Source organism: Muscardinus avellanarius, assembly GCF_963383645.1.
Source record: "Muscardinus avellanarius genome assembly, chromosome: 6".
Classification (NCBI taxonomy): domain Eukaryota; kingdom Metazoa; phylum Chordata; class Mammalia; order Rodentia; family Gliridae; genus Muscardinus; species Muscardinus avellanarius.
Genome location: NC_137791.1, coordinates 66353500 through 66373689, shown reverse-complemented (window position 1 = coordinate 66373689; position 20190 = coordinate 66353500). Strand labels below are relative to the sequence as shown.

Here is a 20190-nt window from a genome sequence, read left to right as displayed (position 1 = left end):
AAAAAAGGGATTCAGGAGGCTGAGACCAGAGGATTGCAGTTTGTGGACAGCCTCAGTTACTTAGCGAGGCCCTTTGTAATTCAGTGAGACCCTGTTTCAAAAACAAAAAGACTAAAAAATAGGGTTAGGGGTATAGCTCAGAGGTAAAATGCCCCTGGGTTCCATCCCTGGCACTGCAATAACTAAATAAACAAGTAATTAATTAATTAATTAAAAAGGGGTAGGGCTGTAGCTCAGAGGTAGAATGCATCTGGGTTCAATCTTCAGTACCCAAAAATAAATTCAAAAAAATTTAAAAGCACTTTAACTGTCCTGTTGTTAAAAACAACATCTGATAAACATTGTTTTCTGTTGGCAGAAGTCTTTAGTATCTGTGAAAGTCTTATCATCAATCAGATGCTTAGCAAAAACCAGAGCCCAAACCACTCTGGCCTGGTAGCCCAAATGGTATCCTTGTGTGAATTTAAAAAGCTACCCTTCTTCTCAAGCTATTTACTGCCATCTGCTGGAACAATCATTCAAGTGTAAAAGGACAAAAGAACGTCAGCACAGCACAGCTCCACAGAACCGTGCCCCACGGGATCTGCACACCTCCATTGCTGAGGATGGAACCTAGGACCTATACCTGTGCATGCTAAGCAACCGCTCTACACTGAGCTGTAACTGCAGCCTGCCATGCCTGCTTTGAGTACTCAGTGAAAACCTTTACTTGAAAGTACCATCAGTCCATGCTTCTCTCTGTCTCTGTCTCTCTCTCTCTCTCTCTCTCTCTCTCTCTCTCTCTCTCTCTCTCTCTCACACACACACACACACACACACACACACACACACACACACACACACACACACACGAAACATTTCCTCTCTGGGTAATCCCTGAGAAACGCTCAGAACAAATCAGAACCCAGAGGGTTCCTGAGTTTCCTCTGGCAAGGGGAGGGTGGAGGGGTAGAGGGTCACAGCCCCGCTGGATTCTCTGCCTACCTCAGAGCCTGGGAACTCAGGGAAGAGGCTGGCAAAGGGGTAACCTGGTAGCAGCTCTGTACCTATCTTTCATAAAGGAAGCAAAATAATGCCAGTTGTATTAGCTCTTTTTTCTTTCTTCTTTTGGTACTGGGGATTGAACTCAGGGGCATTCTACCACCAAGCTATACAGATCTTTCTTTTTCCTAAGTTGCTAAGGTTCTAAATTGCTGGCACTGGCCTAGAACCTGCAATCCTCCAGTCTTAGCCTCTCTAGTCCTGGGATTACAGGCTCGCGCCACCACACTTGGCTGCATTATCTCTTGAAGGCTGGGCACCTCAACTTCAACTGGCTCTGAGGGAGACAATCTAGGGCTAGGGTCTGGACGGCAGGATCTGTCCTGTGACTGTTTGCCGGTCAGCCCATCTTTTTCTTTTTCTTTTTCTTTTGGAAATTCAATCCACGTCTATATTTACTTTTACAACTATTAGAAAAAAATATATGCTCAGAAGAAGTAAAGTGAAAGAAAATATAGATGAACAAAAACAACAAAATAAAAATCACTCGATAGGCTGGGAGTATAGCTCAAAAAGAAGGAAGACGAGGTGGAGAGGAGGAGAAGAGGAGGAGAAAAAAGTGGTTATTCTTAGGTAATAGCAAGACAGTGATTTCTTTTTTTCTCCCAGTACTGGGGATCAAACCCAGGGCCTCATGCATATGCTAGGCAGGTGCTCTACTACTGAGTTACACTCCCAGACCCCAAGAATAACCATTTCTAGGTATGATTTCTAGGTGAGTAAAACAGCTTGGTAAAAAAAATTACTATCTACATCTCTATCTACATATTTATACACATTTGTATAGCTACATGTACAAGTAAATATATGTTGTTTTTAGAATTTAGATACTTGATTCTAAAAGCATACAATGGTAAAAAAAAACACATTTCAATATTCTATGTATGTACAAATAACGTGTGCAATTGTAATTTCACATTTTAAAAGCTATTATTTGCTAAAGTATAGAAACAGTAAAAAAAAAAAAAACTATTAGGGTGGGTCCAACCAGCAGAATCACCTTGGATACTACGATGGCCTCAATGACCAATCCTTTATCAGCCCAGCAGAGCGTGTGCATGACCTATTGTGGCCTACTTGCTACAGCAGATACTTCAGTTATTACAACAGTGTGTGTGTGTGTGTGTGTGTGTGTGTGTGTGTGTGTGTGTGTTTTACTGAGATGGAACCCTGGGGAATTCTACCTCTGAGCTATACCTCTAGCCCTGTTTTTTATTCTTTATTTTGAAACAGGGTCTCACTGAGTTGCAAAGGACCTTACTAAATAGCTGAGGCTGTCCTCAAACTGAGATCCTCCTGTCTCAGCCTCTCATATGCTGGGATTACAAGTGTGTGCCACCAAGCCTGGCTAATAGCATGTTTTATAAAATAGATAAACATTCAATTAAAATATTTTTCATTATTTAGGGTTTTTTTTTGTAGTATTGGAGGTTGAAGTCAGGGGATTTCTACCTCCATGATACACTCCAGTCCTCTTTAATTTTTTTGTTTGGAAATAGGGTCTCACGAGGTTGTTGAAAGTCTCTCTATGCTGCTGAGGCTGGCCTTGGGCCTAAAATCCTCCTGTGTCATAATTCCAAGTACTGGAATTACAGGTATAAACCATCATTCCAGGCTTATTTGTATGTTTTTAATATTTAGAACCCTAAACACTCTCTCTCTCTCTCTTTTGTTTCTGTAAAATTTTAATCATTTTTAGTTAATATTAAAATTATTCATATTACTTTTTGTTCATGATACAAGACTACTGTTCTTTTGTAATTCCTTGCTGCTAAAAGGGATAAGAAATGCTTTAACTGGTTGGCTTATAATAAGATTCAATTCCTTGTAGTCATTTCTAGAACAGCCTTCTAATTGAAATTAAGAGACTGTGCAAGTCTTTCTGCATATTTCAGCAACATTAAGTTTATTTTCATAATAAATCCAGTCTTCTTTAGACAGGAAAGAAATCCACATGAGTTAAGCATAGCAACCAATGAAAAAAACATGTATCACATACCAATAAGCCATTAAGAAGGGAACTGCAGAATGCCCAGCTGCCGAAGCCACAGTGACAATATGGCCATGATTACTTTTCATCATCGCTGGAAGAAATGCCTTTGTAGTCTAGAAATAGTTTTTATGAGGACAGAAAAAAATTATAATATATCTGATTCACAGAAACACTGGAATATTTTTGTTGTGGTGGTGGTGGTGGTACTGGGGATTAAACCCAGGGTTATTCTACCTCCGAGTTACATCCCCAGTCCTATTTTTTTATTCTTTAGTTTGAAACAAACTCTAAGTAAGCTGCAGAGGTCCTCACTAAGTAGCTGAGGCTGGCTGTGAGCTTTCAATCCTCCTGTCTCAGCCTTCCAAGTACTGGGATTACAAGCGTGCACCACTATGCTCACTTATACTGGGAATATTTTGAACCCAAGGTATATATCCTAAACCTTGTTTCTGATATGAACAACCTAAATTGTCAGATGTACCAATATAAGACAGCTGGGTAGGAAGCCCACATTAGAAAACACAGCGGAGCAACAGAGACCAAGAACTCTCATCGCCGTTGCTAACTTCTATTCTCCTGAGCTCTCCCTCTCGTCACTGTTGTCTACTACCATCTGTTAAATGGAGATCCTGATAGAATTATCAAAATAACTTACATTTGATATGAAACTGCTGGAATATACTTTGATTATGTCATCCAGATACAGAAGAGCAATCTTCTAGTGGTGATTAAATGATGCACATACCAAATAGTTATTGATTATGGACTATATGCAGGGGATACTTAAACAAATAAGACAATGCCTTGCATTTTAATAAACACAAGAGCACAAAAACAGACACTGGTAACTTGGGAACTGTAATAAATAATTTTGGATTTTCTCCAACCCCAATATTCCTTCCGGCACTCTCATCCAAGGAATCTTTCAGGGAATGTTTTTTCTCTTCCTTCCTTCCTTCCTTCTTTCCTTTCTTTCTTTCTTTCTTTCTTTCTTTCTTTCTTTCTTTCTTTCTTTCTTTCTTTCTTACAAACTTGCTATTTGGGAACTATTTGGAGATTTGAGAAACACGGACTACATATGTATAAAATTTAAGACCTTGAATGATGATGTTCATAATAAAGTTTGCAGTTTTTAGGCCAGGAAATAATATGAGGCCCGAGTCTTTTTATAGGCCTGGGTTCGTTTTTATAGGATGACAGATGGTGACTCAGATGGTCTCTATTACTTTTCTTTATTTTTATTTATTTATTTATTTATTTATTTATTTATTTATTTATTTATTTTCTTTTTGTGGTACTAGGGGTGGAACTCAGGGGCCTTTTATCCAGGCTATACCTATCTCTATCAGGCTATACCTCCACCCCTATTTTATTTATTTATTTATTTATTTATTTATTTATTTATTTTGAAACAAGATCTCACTAAATTGCTGAGCCTGGCTTTGAATTTATAATCTTCCTGTCTCAGCCTCCCAAGTGCTGGGATTAAAGGCATGCGCCACCATGCTGGTTTTTTTTTTGGGGGGGAGGGTGTTGGGGATTTAATCCAGGGGCAACTCCAAGTTATACCCCCAGCCCTATTTTTTATTTTTAATTTTTTGTGGCACTGGGGATTGAACACAGAGGCATTCTACCTCCAAGCTACCCCCTCAACCTGATTTTTTATTTCTTATTTGGAAACAGAGTCTTACTAGGTTGCTGAGAACCCAGGGACATTCTTCCTCTGAGAAACACCCCCAAGCCCTCCCTATTTTTCATTCTTTATTTTGAGACAGGGTCTTACTAAGTTGTGGAGGGCCTCACTAAGTAGTTGAGGCTGGCCACAGACCTGCAATCCTCCTGTCTCAGCTTCCCAAGTACTGGGATTACGTGTGTGTGTGTGTGTGTGTGTATGCATTTGTTCCTGAAAACTAAACCCAGGTGTGCTCTACCTCTAAGCTATATCCCTAGCCCTTTTTATTTTTTACTTTGAGATAGGGTCTAAGTTATCACACACAAGCCTCAAACCTGCAATCCTCCTGTCTCATTCTCCCAAGTATTGGAATTACAGGTGTGTATAACCACATCCGGTTTTTAGCATTGATTTAGTGTGTGTGTGTGTGTGTGTGTGTGTGTGTGTGTGTGTAGTTGGGATCAAACCCAGGGCCTTGAGCATGCTAGGCAAGCACTCTACCCACTGACTTACATCCTAACCTTTTATTTCATGCTTTTTTTTTTTTTTTTTTTTTTTGGTAGTACTGGGGATGGAACCCTTCTACCTCCGGGCTATACTCCCAGACCTATTTTATATTTTTATTTGGAAGCAGAGTCTCTTAAACCAGCATGGCTGGCTTCGAACCTGCGTGATCCTCCTGTCTCCGCCTCCCAAGCGCAGGGATTACAAGCATGCGCCACCAAGCCCAGCCCCAAAAGGAGTTTTTATGTAAAAAAATACTCACCCAAAAATGTGCAAGTACATTGACTTCAAAAGACTTTTTGACCTGATCATCTTGCGTAGCAAACAAATCTGATGTGTAGACGACACCAGCATTATTTACTAAAATACTAACATCTCCAATGTCTGCCTTCACCTTTAAATACAAAATAAGAAAAATTTATTCATGGAGAGGTTTGAGTGTAGGTTTGCGTGCAATGAATATTAAAGGAGTATGTTTTTCTACTAGATGTGGAAAAGTGGTTTTGTCATTTATTTTAGGTACCTGTGTTCAAAATAGCTTCGTCAGTAAGTCTATCGGGTAGAAATTTTCTTTTGCAACTTAGTTTCTTGACCTTGTTCTATTGATTATATTCCAAGAGTCATTTGACTAAGCAGTATTGTGGGGGTGGTAGCTGGAGATTGACCCAGGGGCAATCTACTGAGCTACACCCCAAGCTCTATTTGTTTTTGTTTTTTTAAATTTTTAAACAGGATCTCACTAAATTGCTGAATTCCTTGCTAAATTGTAAGACTGGTATCAAACTGGTAATCCTCCTGTCTCAGCCTCTCAAGTACTGGGATTACAAGCATGTGCCACCACATCCAGCTTGCAGCAATTAATTTCTTTTCTTTCTTTCTTTTTTTTTTTTTTTTTTTTTGCGATACTGGGGATGGAAACCAGGGACATTCTACCTTCAAGCAACACTCCCAGCCCTAGTTTTTATTCTTCATTTTGAAACAGGGTCTCACTGAGTTGCAAAGGGTCTCACTAAGTAGCTGAGGCTGTCCGCGAACCAAGATCCTCCTGTCTCAGTCTCCCAATGCTGGGATTACAGCGTGGCCACCATGCCTGGCTAGCATTTAGTTTTATTAAACACTACTTCAAAAGGTAAGCAAAAGAGTTGAATTTATATGTAAGTTCAGGGACTATTACAAAGAATTATGCAAAGCTGCCTGTGCTTGTTAAGGTGGCCACGGCTTTTGTTTTTGTGGTCACTGCGGTATTGCTCACCAATCGCTCTCCACTAGGTGGCAGCAAGTTGGGGTGAAGAGCAGGGTATCTCTGGTAGCCTTGAGTCCTGACTCTGCCACCATCTGGACTTTGAACGTGTTATTTCTTAAAACTTCAATTGCTCCTCTTAAAATAGAGATAATAACCCAGTTTGCTTGTAAGTTATTGTGGGAACAAATGAAATAATGCATGTAAGGGAGCCAGCACTACCTGGCACCCATAGTAAATTGCTATCATTATCACTATATATCATTATTACCTATGCACCTATACCTATGTACAATGAACTTTTTTTTTTCCAGTACTGGGGATAGAACCCAGTGGTATGCTACTTATAAGTGACACCTCCAGCCCTAACTTTTTATTCTTTATTTTTGAAACAGCATCTCACTGAGTTGCAAGGGGCCTCACTAAGTAGCTGAGGCTGTCTGCAAACCACAATCCTCCAGCCTCCCAAATGCTGGGATTACAAGCGTGTGCCACCACGCCTGGCAACCATGAACATTTCTGAAGTTTCTTTTCTTGAGTTTTTGACTTGTCTAAGAGGGTATTTGATATGCAAATATAAAAATAAGGTAAACAAAAACTATGAATGTATGTTTTTCTAATATGTGAGTGCGGTAAAAGTGTGTGTTTTCTCTAGATAATCTTTACTTTGGCATTAATTCAGAGGAAAGAACATTTGAGAAATAGGAATGAGTCCATGCAAGGCTTATGTAAGCCAACAAGACCAAGTGTCAAAGGTTATTGTAGGCTTTAAGAGGTCAAACGAATTCAGTGCAGGAAATATAATCAAGAGCTCACTGCAAGAACAACAGCAGGGATCCTCCAAACTGTAAAGACTATTTGTACTTGACAGGGAAGAATTAAAAATAATGCAATTTGCCGGGCGTGGTGGCGCACGCTTGTAATCCTCCCGCTTGGGAGGCGGAGACAGGAGGATCGTGCAGGTTCGAAGCCAGCCACGCGCTCTGGCTTAGGAGACCCTGTTTCCAAATTAAAAAAAAAAAAAAAAAAAAAGTAAAACTAGGTCTGGGAGTGTAGCCCGGAGGTAGAATGGCTTCTAGGAACCCCAGTACCACCAAAAAAATAAAAATAAAAAAAAATTAAACAGTTCGCCGGGCGTGGTGGTGCACGCTTGTAATCCCCGCACTTGGGAGGCGGAGACAGGAGGATCGAGCAGGTTCGAAGTCAGCCCCACTGGCTTAAAGAGACTCTGTTTCCAAATTTAAAAAAGTATAAAAATAGGTCTGGGAGCGTAGCCCGGAGGTAGAAGGGCTTCCAGGAACCCCAGTACCATAAAAAAAAATAATAATAATAATGCAGTTTTCTCAAAATAATTGCTTCTTCTTATACACTCTAATACAATTAGTAACAGAACCTTGTGTGTGTTGCGTGTGTATGCGTGTGTGTGTGTGTGTGTGTGTGTGTGTGTTACTGGTGGTTGAAGCCAGAGACATTCTACCTCCAAGCTACATCCCTAGTCCTTTATTTCATTTTTTCATGTGAAACAGGGCCTCACTAGGTTGCTGAGAGTCTCACTAAATTGCTAAGGTTGGTCTCAAACCTGTGATCCTCCTGTCTCAGCCTCCCAAGAACTGAGATTACAGGCATGTGCCAGCTAGGCATGGTGGCGCATGCTTGTAATCCTAGCATTTGGGAGGCTGAGACAGGAGGATCGTGGTTTGCAGACAGCCTTAGCTACTTAGTGAGGCCCCTTGCAATTCAGTGAGACCCTGTTTCAAAATAAAGAATAAAAAATAAGGCTGGGGTGTAGCTTGGAGGTAGAATGCCCTGGGTTCCACCCCCAGTACTGCAAAAAGAAAAAAAAAAAAAGCTGCAGATATGTGCCACCATGCCTGGTTGTAACAGTACCTTTGAATAAGAATGATCATAGAATTTTTTTTGTGTGTGTGTGGGTTTGGGATGGAACCCAGGGTCATTCAACCTCCAAGCTACACCCCCTGCCCTATTTTTAATTCTTTATTTTGAAACTGGGTCTCACTGAGTTGCAGAAGGCCTCACTAAGTAGCTGAGGCTGTCCGCAAACCGCGATCCTCTGGTCTCAGCCTCCCGAATGCTGGGATTACAAGTGTGTGCCACCACGCCCAGCTGATCATAGAATCTTGATGGTTAAGCTTTACTTTTTATAAAACTGGAGTGTCACAGTTCCAAGGAATAGCAATGCAAGAGTATCTTATATAATATTTTTACATTTCTATGAGTAACTAAGCTTATTGGTTGGATAGAACCTAGAATCATAATTCATTCTGGTATACATTATGTTCCAAATAAACGGTACTTTTATTAATAGAACTCTCATTATTTAGGGATAGTGTTATGGTGTGTTGGGGACTGAGGAAAAGATGGCAAAGAATCTATTAGATGTTTTATTTTTGTTATGCATTTAACATAATTTCAGTACTTATCTCATTTGATTCTCACAATTTTATGAAGCAGAGACTCTTGTATGTACGTGTGTGTGTGTGTGTGTGTGTGTGTGTGTGTGTATAAACTCAGGATCGAACCCAGAGACATTCTACTTTCGAGCTACACCCTTCAGCTTTTTATTTTTTATTTTGAGACAGTCTCACTAAATTGCTCAGACTCACCTTGAACCTGTGGCCTTCCAGTCTCAGACTCCCAAATACTGAGATTATGGGCATGTACCACTGCATTTGGCTTTGTATAAACACTTTTTTTCCTTTTGTAGTAATACTAAGGATGAAACCTAAGGGCCTTCTAACTCCTAGGTCTCATTAAGTTTCTGAAAGCCACACTAAGTTGCTAAGGCTGACTTCAAACCTGTGATCCTCCTGTCTCAGCCTCCCAAGTGCTGGTATTACAAGCATGTGCAATAATATACCTGCCTGGCTAGTATATACTGTTTAAACACACAACCTTAGAACAATTTCAACAAGCACTATAGCTAAATGAAATAGGTTAAAAAAAAGAGAGAGAGGAGAGAGAGAGAGAGAGAGAGAGAGAGAGAGAGAGAGAGAGAGAGAGAGAGAGAGAGAGAATGTGTGGTTGCACATGCTTGTAATCCTAGTACTTGGGAGGCTGAGACAGGAGAATGGCAAGTTCGCGGCCAGCCTCAGCAACTTGTGAGGCTGTCAAAACTGAGACCCTGTTTCAAAATAAGAATAAAAATAGGGCTGGGGGTGAAGCTCAGAGGTAGAATGTCCCTGAGTTCAATCTCTAGTACCGCAAAAATAAATAAATAAGTAAATAAATTAATTAATTTTAAAATGATCTTTTCCAGAACAGTCTATTCCAAGATGAGTGTGGAAACAAATATTTTCCATTTAGAGAACTAAGGATGTGGGGCTAGCAGATGCCATTAACACAGCCAGGTAACAAAATTATCCAGCCGGGCGTGGTGGCGCACACTTGTAATCCCTGCGCTTGGGAGGCTGAGACAGGAGGATCATGTAGGTTCGAAGCCAGCCTCAGCTACTTAGTGAGGCTTTCAGCAACTTAAGTGAGACCCTGTTTCCAAATAAATATAAAAAAAAAATAGGTCTGGGAGTATAGCCCGGAGGTAGAAAGCCTCTGGGTTCCACCTCCAGTACCACCAAAAAAAAAAAAAATTATCCAGTTAATTTCCTGGCTCAGGTACTATACAACCTCCACATTCTTTACATCATTCATTTGTTTAATCCTCGTTAATAACCACATGAAGTCAGGTACCGTTGTGAACTCCATTTTATAGGTCAGTAATCTTAGATACAAAGAGGAGAGGAATACGTCCAAGGTTATACAGCTTGTGTTATCTAGAACAGAATTTGAACCTGCCAGTCCTGGTAGTTCCCAAGGCCAAGTCTGAACTGTGTAAGATGTTTCCTGCCTGTAGGCCTTGCTTAAAGGCCTACCTCCTCCCAGGCAAGCTATTTTCCATCTCTGGTCTAAGGAACTGCTACTCATTTTTTTTTTTTTACTACCTCAGGCCTCACCAAAAAGTAAAGAAATAAAAGACTAAAATTTAAAAGTAAACTCACATCTAAAATTCTCTTGACAAAGATGTTCTCAAGTTTGGTTGAATCAAAATCTTTTTTTTTTTTTTTTTTTTTTGGTGATACTGGGGATAGAACCCAGGGGCCTTCTACCTCTGGGCTACACTCCCAGAGACCTATTTATATTTTATTTGAAAACAGGGTCTTTTAATCCAGCTGAGGCTGGCTTCGAACCTGTGCGATCCTCCTGTCTCAGCCTCCCAAGTGCAGGGATTACAAGTGTGCGCCACCACGCCTGCCCGGTGAGTCAAAATCTTAATGCCTGTTGACTCAGAATATCCAAGGGGTGCAGTGCATGAATGTGTATTCTTTTTTTAATCTGAAAGGCTTTATTTCCTAACTACAGACAATGAATGTGTATTTTAAAGAATTTCCCCAGGGCCCAGTGTGGTGGTGCACACTTGTAATCCCAGAGCTTGGAAGGCTGAGACAGCAGGATCACACAGGTTCGAAGCCAGCCTCAGCTACTTAGTGAGGCTCTCAGCAACTTAGTGAGACCCTATTATTTCCAAGTAAAATATAAAATAGGTCTGGGAGTATAGCCCAGAGGTAGAAAACCCCTGGGTTCCACCTCCAGTAATACACACACACACACACACACACACACACACACACACACACACACAGAATTTCCCCAGGTACCTCTGGTGACCTTCTTTTTATTCAGGTACTTAGTCAATGGGCACAAGTGAGAATGCATTCAGAATGGAATCCTCAATTATGTATAGCATGTTACTGAATTATAAGTAGCATATTTCAATTGTACATAGTACAGGCCAATAATGCTTTACAGGAATGGGTCTACCTATGATAAAAGCCTGGGAAAGAATAGCGTTATCCTAACTTTTTAACCCAATTCTTTGGCTATTATTTTTGGATTTAGAATGTCCTCCAAAGCCTCCTGTGTACAGAGATGGGGCTCTGCACAAAGGCAATGATTGGATCACGAGGGCTCTGGCCTCATGACTGGACTAATTCACATCAAATGGATTAACCCACTCATAGCCAGATGGACTACTGGAAGGTAGGAACTAGCTGGCTGTGTAAGTCACTGTGGGAGTGCCTTGGGAGAGTTTATCCTTGTCCCCAGACCTCTTTCCTCTCTCCTGGCTTCTAGGCTGACACAGGAGTCCTCCACCACACCCTTCTGCCATGATGTTCTGCCTCCCCGCAGGTCTAAGCAATGGAGCTGGCAGACCCTGAGCTGAAACTTCTGAACCATAAGCCCAAACCAATCTTTCTTCCTCTAAGTTGCACTTATCAGGTATTTTGGTCACAGCAATGAAAAGCTAACACAATGGGCTTCAGAAGACTCCGTCTGTGATTTTCCATGTGTCATCCAAGGATACTTACTTATATTAGAATCACAGGTGAAGGTGTGTAGGGTGCTGAACACATAGATTCCTGAACCCTAGACTAGGCCTATTGAAAGGAAATCTTTGAGAGTAGATCTCAAGAGTATATATTTTTAATAAGCTCCATAGAATATCTAAGAATCTGAATTTTAGGTTCTTCTTTTCTGTGGTACTGAGGATTGAACTCAGGGGCATTCTACCTCTGAGCTACACCTCTGAACAGATCATCTCCAAAATACCTCCTAGCCCTAACATGGTGTAATTCTAATGAAATAAAAATTCATCCACACATGGTGGCACATGCTTATAATCCCAGTACTTAGAAGGCTGAGTCAGGAGGATTCTAGGTTCAAAGCCAGCCTCAGCAATTTAGCGAGGCTCTCAACAACCTAGTGAGACCCTGTTTCCAAATAATAAATAAAATTGGACTAGGGGTATAGCTTGGAGGTAGGATGCCTCTGGGTTCAATCTTGAGTATAAAAATAAAATAAAATTTCACCTTTTTGGCAGAGCTGTAAATATCTTCTCGGTTACTGCAGTCTACTACAAAGGGATGAGCCTGGGCACCCAGTTTCTGGCACTCAGCAGCTGTTTCCTCAACACCATGCTAAAGAAAACAACAACAAAGAGGGCAAGAGAACAAGAAGGAAGAGTAAACAAATTGAGTGTATTATATTAAGTGCTGAAAGCAGTTACATAAGAAAGACATCATCTCAAAATAGAAAGTGAGCCAGGTATGGTGGCGCATGTTTATAATCCCAGCATTTGGGAGGCTGAGACAGGAGGATCACAGTTCGTGGCCAGCCTCAGCTACTTACTGAGGCCCTTTGCAACTCAGTGAGACTGTTTCAAAATAAAGAATAAAAAATAGGGCTGGGGAGTATACCTCAGAGGGAGAATGCCCCTGGGTTCCATCCCCAGTACCCCACACACAAAAAAAGTACATTAAATGAATTTAACCAAATAAAAAGCATACCATATTATCCTTCATTTTTCAGACATATTCTCAAACCTCCACTGCTGCCAACCTGCCCTGACAAGCCACCATCATCTGATCTCTTACCTGGATTACCACAGTAGTGCTTTAACTGCTTCTCTGTTTTGCTTGCCTTTTTTTTTTTTTTAAACTAGGAATTGAACCCAGGGACATTGACTCTCCAAACTAAACTTCCAGATTTTTTTTTGTTTTGTTTTGTTATTTTGTTGGGTTTTTTTTGGAACAAGGTCTTGCTAAGTTTCTAAGGCTGGCCTTGAACCTGTGATTCTCCGGTCTCAGCCTTCCAGGTACTGGGATTACAAGTATGTGCCACTACTCCCAGCTGAAGTATCCTCGTCAGTAAAAATTGGCTCAAAATCCTCTATCACTTCCCAGAGTAAAAACCAAAGTACATACAATAGGATTCAGGGAATGTTATCTTCTGGATATTTTGCCCTTATGTAGCAAGATCATCTCTGTTCCATAAAAACATAATGCAAGCCACATACATAATTTTAATTATTTAAATAGTATGATACAAAATAAAATTTAACTTAGCAGTATATTTTATTTAGATCAATTGAACAGTTTATGTCCTAGATACATTCAGTTGAAGAATCTGTCCCTCGATATCTTCACTAAAACATACTAAAACCAAAGTCAAACATCATACTAGTTAACAGAAAATTGTTCTGATAAGTGAAAGGAAACATTGGATTGGTTAACAAGGAATTGCTCTGATTATATATTTTTTAAATCCAGGAGCATTCTACCTACAAGTTACCCCCACCCTGTTGTTGTTGTTGTTGTTGAAGCAGAGTTTCAGTAATTTGCTGAGGTTGGCCTTGAACCTGAGATCTTCCTGTCCCAGCCTCCCAAAGCAAGGGAATATATATATATATATATATATATATATATATATATATATATATATATATATCCAGTACCACACACATGCACACACGCACACACACACACACACACACACACACACGGCTAAATGACGGCATTATTTCTAAATTGCACCACAAATCTCAGCCAAATAAAAGTCCAAGTCATGACAGACTCCTCCCCTGGTCTTGCACTTTGCTTTACGTTTATTACAGTGCGATTTAATGCTTTGGGTCTGCGCAACAAGAGACAACACAGAACAAAAACTGGTATCATTCTGGGTAACTTGAGCATGTAGGAAACAGGGAGAGGCTGAGTGCTGCATTCATATAAAGCCCATGATTGGGAGTGAGGGTAGAACCTTTCTGAACCACACACTCCAAAAGAGGAAGCAAAGTTTGGGCAGTACATTACCGACAACTACTAATAGGGACTATCTGACCTAGAGACAAACTGTTCAGCTGATTCTTTCATGTAACCCAGTATCTCCAAACTATTATTCATATATAAAAAAATTACATTATATTCTACCTCTTTTTCTTTTCCTAAGTGTTTGAAATCAAGTGGGTTATTTCCATCCACAGCACATTTCAGTTCAGACTAATAATATATTTTTTTCTAGTACTGGGGATTGAATCCAGGAACATCCTACCTCCAAGTTATCCCCACCCTTTATTATTATTACTATTATTATTATTATCATCGAAACAGTTTCATTAATTTGCTGAGGTTGGCCTTGAACCTGCAATCTTCCTGTCCCAGCCTCCCAAGGCCTGGGATTGTAGGCATGCACCACCACGCCCGGGCTAGACTAGTAATATTCCAAATGCTCAACAGCCACAAGGGGCTGACGCTGCTACCTGCTATTGTGGTGCAGCTTGGCTCTAAATCTTCCACTTCTCTCATTTCCTTTGCTCTGTGCTAGGCTCCGGGTTTGCTGATCCTTGCTACAGAGAGAGAACAGGGCTCTTCCCTCTTCCTCCTCTTTTTTTTTTTTTTTTTTTTTTGGTAGTACTGGGGATTGAACCTAGCCTCTGAGCTACACTCCCAGCCCTATTTCATTTTGAAACAGGGTCTCACTAAGTTGCAAAGGGAGTCATGATGTTGCTAAGGCTGGTCGTGAACTTAAGATCCTCCAGTTTCAGCCTCCCAAGTACTGGAATTACAGGTGTACACCACTACGCCTGGCTTCTCTCAGTATCTTTAGATCTTAGTTCTTTTTTTTTTTTTTTTTTTTTTTTGTAGTGTTGGGGATCTACCTCCGGGCCTTATACATTTGAGGCAAGCAATAAGTCCCAAGCCTCTACTGTCTCCATCTTAAGGAGGTCTCCACCAGTCACTCTCATCCCTGCCCTTCTACAATACACAGTCCCTATCCCTTTCAGGTTTTACTTGTTTCTTTATGCTTAACACCATCCAACAATTGTGTGTTTTATTAAATAGTGTGCCTTGTTTATTGTCCTTTGCTCAGGAGGCCTGTGTTTACCTTCTTGGCTCAGGAGGCCTGTGTATCCTTGGTTCTGAATTAGAACAGTACCTGGAAGATAGCAGGTGCTCAATAAATAAACAAAATAAACATATGTTGAGCTGGATGTGGTGGCCTCCATCTATAATCCTAGTCCTTGGGAGGCTGAGACGGGAGGATTGCAGGTTTGTGGCTTGCTCAACAACTTAAGGCGACCCTTTCCAAATAAAAAATTTTAAAAATAGGGCTGAGGGTGTAGCTCAGAGGTAGAATGGACCTGGGTTCAATTCCCAGCACCTACCCCCCCAAAAAAACCCCAAATAAGCCGGGCGTGGTGGCGCACGTTTGTAATCCCCACGCTTGGGAGGCTGAGACAGGAGGATCGCACAGGTTTGAAGCCAGCCTCAGCTACTTAGTGAGGCTCTCAGCAACTTAGTGAGACCCTGTTTCCAAATAAAATACAAAAAAGGTCTGGGAGTATAGCCTGGAGGTAGAAATCCTCTGGGTTCCACCCCTAGTACCACCAAAAAAAAAAAAAAAAAAAAAAAAAAAACCAAATAAATATATGTTGGATAAATGCACTTCTGATCAGAGAAATTTTGTGCAAAACGGCACTAGGCATTGAGAATCATTAACCTAAGTCATTCTTTGTTGAGGAATAATAACACTCCCGTGTGTTTACCATGAACTAGATGTTATGCTAAATTATCCCATGCATTATCTCATATCATATTCTTGACTTTTTGAGGTGGGTACTGTTATTTTACCCATTTTTCAGAAAAGAAAATAAACCTCTGAAAAGCTTAGTTACCTAATTAAGAAGTGGTGAGCCCTTATGTGTCTGACCACACCAACATGTCTTAGGTTAGGCCCACTTCGTAAATGTCACAGTACTGACCTTCTGTGTTCTCTGTTAAATTTAGGGATGAAGCTAGGCCTCCACACCTGTAATCCCAGTACTTGGGAGGCTTAGACAGGAGGGTTAAAAGTTCAAGGCCGGTCTCAACAACTTAGACAACCTCAGCCACTTTGTGAGACCCTGTTTCAAGATAAATAAAATAGGGCTGGTGTGTAGCTCAGAGGTAGAATGGACCTGGGTTCAATCCCCAGTACCAAAAATAAATAAATAAATAAATAAATAAATAAATAAATAAATAAATAAATATTGAGGAATAGGACACTATCTCCTGTTTGCTACCTGGTCCCTAATATCTAGGGACATGCTTATTAAGGTATTTGTTGATTGCTATCTCTATCAACCACGCATTAGGTTAGTTCTTATTTATTTAAGCTCATTTAAGCACCTTGGTTTTTTGTTTGCAGGGCTAGATGTGGACTATTGTGCAATAGATGGAATTTCAGGACACCCGGTACCTTGAGAAACCCCTTTGTTTATCTACAAAGGTCAAATAAAAGGTCACATTCTGGGTCTCCCTCTTTTCCTTGAGCCTGAACCTACATCTGTGCATGGTGGAAAATTACACTCAAGTTCTTTTTTTTTTCCTCCCCTTTTATTGTTTTCACTAAAAGATGCTTTTAAAAATTACTCTTGGCAATAAATATGGTGGGATAATGTTGCTCTCTGTTGAATATAAGCTTTTAAGCCTCTAATTTCAGTAGTTGCAAATAGGACTTAATAGGCACAAACTTCTTATTCTCTTAATACACTAGCTAAAACGATTGCTTTTTCCGTGTGATTAAGACAGAAGATCAATGAAATCAGGTTCAGGGGGAGATTACGAATGATTTTGAGGAGCCGTTCACAACGCCAATTTAGTGATGGACAGTCACTGAGAACCTTATGTCCCTAAGTCCACTCATTCTGCCATCATATACATTTCCCTTAATTCAGCCCCCACCTGTAAAGTGGCACACACCCCCACACCTTCTTTACAGAGATGCTGTCAAAGGTTGTTGCCAGCAAAACGTAGACACATCCTCGATTAAAGTTCTCCGAAGGGAAAACACAGTAAACGCTATTACCTTATTGATGTCCCAGAGAACCAGTTTGCTTTTAAGTTTGGCAAATTCATAGGCAGTCAGCCTGCCTATTCCATGCCCAGCTCCAGTAATCAGGACGATTTCTCCGGTGACTGATTTTCTCTTCTTAGGAATAAAAAGCTTGACGAACGACTCTAAGGAGCAAAGGATTAATAGGGGCAGAAGCAGGAGGAGGTCCAAAAAGAATGCCATCCTTTCTGTTGCTGCGAGCTTTGGCGCTGTTTTCTTTGACTAATCACTCTAAATTGCTTCTGAAGGCTGTTTGATCAAAGTAAAAAAACGCGGGCAAGGGAGCGCACCACTACCAAAGAAAAACAACTCGGAGCCCAGCCCGGTTCCTTCCGCTGGGCCGGGCTTTGTTAGGGTTTTTGCAATTGGCTCAGGCTGCAGAGCTGAGCGGCAGCTCGCTGGCTCTGAAAGCTGGGAGGGACAAAGTCCAGACCCGCTGAGATTCCCTGTTTACAGTGCGCATCGGCCGCCCCGCGTGGAGCCCGTGGCCTTTCACCAACTTCCTCCAAGTCTCTTACGCGGACTTTCGAAGGACAATTGTCCCTCCCATACCTCCAAATATCAATCCCAGTGGGTTAAAAAGAGAACTGACCGTGACTGCAGTCCTGATGATTCTTTGAAAGTTGGCTGTTACCTAACACTAGGTAAAGGATGCAATTGTAGGATCCTCTTTGAAGGAACGGGTCAGGGTCCTTCTGCCCAGCTGAGAAATGACCCAGCACATTTCATTTCATTTTATTTTATTTATTTATTTTTATGTGGTACTGGGGGTGGAACCCAGAGGTTTTCTACCTCCAGGCTATACTTCCAGACCTTTTTAATATTTTATTTGGAAACAGGGTCTCACAAAGTTGCTGAGGCTGGCATAGAACCCCTGTGATCCTCCTGTCTCAGCCTCCCAAGCGCAGGGATTACAAGCGAGCACCACCACCCCGGGCTGACCCAACACATTTTAAATTGAGTTAAGGACGACTTCTGGAGGGCGGAGTGAGCTTTTTTCCTTTCAAAGACAGCCATAATCAAGTTTTAGTGGAGTCTTATTTATTTCCACAAGGAAGACCGATATATTTGGCTAACCCTTTTCCATTTGACCCACTCGAATGGGTAACAGCAGCAAAGAAGCAGACATTACATTGGTAGTACTTGTATCTTTATCTAGGTTAATAAATCATTGTGTCCAGAATAAATAAAGAAATAACTAGTATAGAAAGTGTAGTTCCCCCAGTGTTTCCATGTATAATATCTCTAATTTTTTTTTTATTTTTGGTACTGGGCATTGAGGCAAGGGCATTTTACCTCCAAGCTACACCCCTAACCCTTTTTATTTTATTTATTTATTTTATTTATTGTGGTACTGGGTATTGAACCCATTTTTTTTTTTTTTTTATTCTTTTTCTTGAAACAGGATCTCACTAAGTTGAGAAGAGCCTCACTAAATTGCTGAGGGTGGCCATAAACCTGCGATCTTCCTTTCTTAGCCTCCCAAGTACTGGGATTACAAATGTGTGATACCATGCTGGGTTTATTTTTTATTTTAAAACAGGGCTACATCCCCAGTCTTGTGTTCGTGTGTGTGTGTGTATGTGTGTGTGTGTGTGTGTGTGTGTGTGTGTGTGTGTGTGTTTGGAGGGGGGGAGTACTGGGGTTGAACCCAGAGGAATTCTACCTTGAACTACATCCCCACCCTGATTTTCTTATTTGGAAACAGGGTCTTGCTAGGCTGATGAATATTTCACTTACTTGCTGAAGCTGTCCTTAAACCTGAGATCCTCCTGTCTCAGCCTCCAAGTACTGGGATTACAGGCATTTGCCACCGCACCTGGTTTCCCAGTCCAATTAATTAATTAATTAATTAATTTTTCCAAGCAGAGTCTCACTAAGTTGACTAAGGCTGGTCTGAAACCTGGCCTGAAACCAACCTCGCAAGTACTGGGAGTATAGGCATGCAGCGCCACACCCAGGTCCACAGATCTTATCTCATTTGATTTTCAAAAGCCTCTTAGAAAGTAGAGAAGAAAAATATTTATATTCCTATTTTATAAAAGTCAATCTCTCTGATTAACATGAGGGGGTGCTTCGAACGAAATCGCCAAGATACAACCAATGGAACATTCCTTTTTTTTTTTTTTTGGTGGTACTGGGGATGGAACCCAGAGGCTTTCTACCTTCAGGTTATACTCACAGACCTTTTTTATATTTTATTTGGAAACAGGGTCTCACTAAGTTGCTGAGAGCCTCACTAAGTAGCTGAGGCTGGCTTCGAATCCGTGCGATCCTCCTGTCTCAGCCTCTCAAGCGCTGGAATTACAAGCGTGCACCACCACGCCTGGCAACCCATGGAATATTCTTATAGCCAGCCCGACCAGACACCAGCCCGACCAGACACTGCAGGTGTAGATGTACTGCCCTATCTCTAACCCAGGTATCCTGCTCTGTCTCCACCCCAGCCAGATCCACCCCCTATGGGGCAGGAGGGCAGCTCTGTCTCCCACACAGACCCCCCACACCTTTTGTTACACTCCAAAATGTGTTAAGTTGCTTATCAGAATCTGGGATTTCCTCACATCCTGGAGGGAGTTTGCCTCTCTTTAGAAATGTAAAAACACCCTAGGCCTCTTCTATTCCTTTGCTAATTTATATCCACTGTGACATCTGCTGCCCTCTCCCCATAGCTCCTGGCTTTCTTCACTACCAAAGATATATTTTAAAATTGAAAATCTTTCCCAATACTGGTACATTAATACATTTTGAAACCTCTTCCCAATACTGGTACACTATATATTGAGGCTATGTCTCTACTAATTCCTATTCCACTCTATTAATAAGTTGTATCAGCTGGGTGCACGGGCATATGCCTTTAATTCCAGCTTCTGAGGGGACTGAGACCTGAGAATCACAAATTTAAGGCCAGCCGGAGTAATATAGGGAGACTCTGTCTCAAAATAACAAGTGCTGGGGGTGTAGTTTAGTGCCTAGTATTTGGGAGGTCCTGGGTTCAATCCCTAATATTGCAAA

The 20190-nt window shown here is 41.1% G+C and overlaps 1 protein-coding gene across 1 annotated transcript in view; it reads right to left on the bottom strand.

The window, feature by feature from the left end:
- Positions 1-17373, bottom strand: part of HSD17B11 (hydroxysteroid 17-beta dehydrogenase 11) — a gene marked incomplete at its 3' end in the record, with an annotated part of 40760 nt that extends 23387 nt beyond the window's left edge. The window contains exons 1-4 of the mRNA XM_080697209.1: positions 17149-17373; positions 12333-12440; positions 5473-5604; positions 3041-3147 (exon numbers count right to left, since the gene is read on the bottom strand). Coding sequence (XP_080553335.1) covers positions 3041-3147; positions 5473-5604; positions 12333-12440; positions 17149-17358 — 557 coding nt within the window. The 5' untranslated portion in view covers positions 17359-17373. The remainder of the gene's footprint in view (positions 1-3040; positions 3148-5472; positions 5605-12332; positions 12441-17148) is intronic.
- Between the last annotated feature and the right edge of the window lie 2817 nt (positions 17374-20190).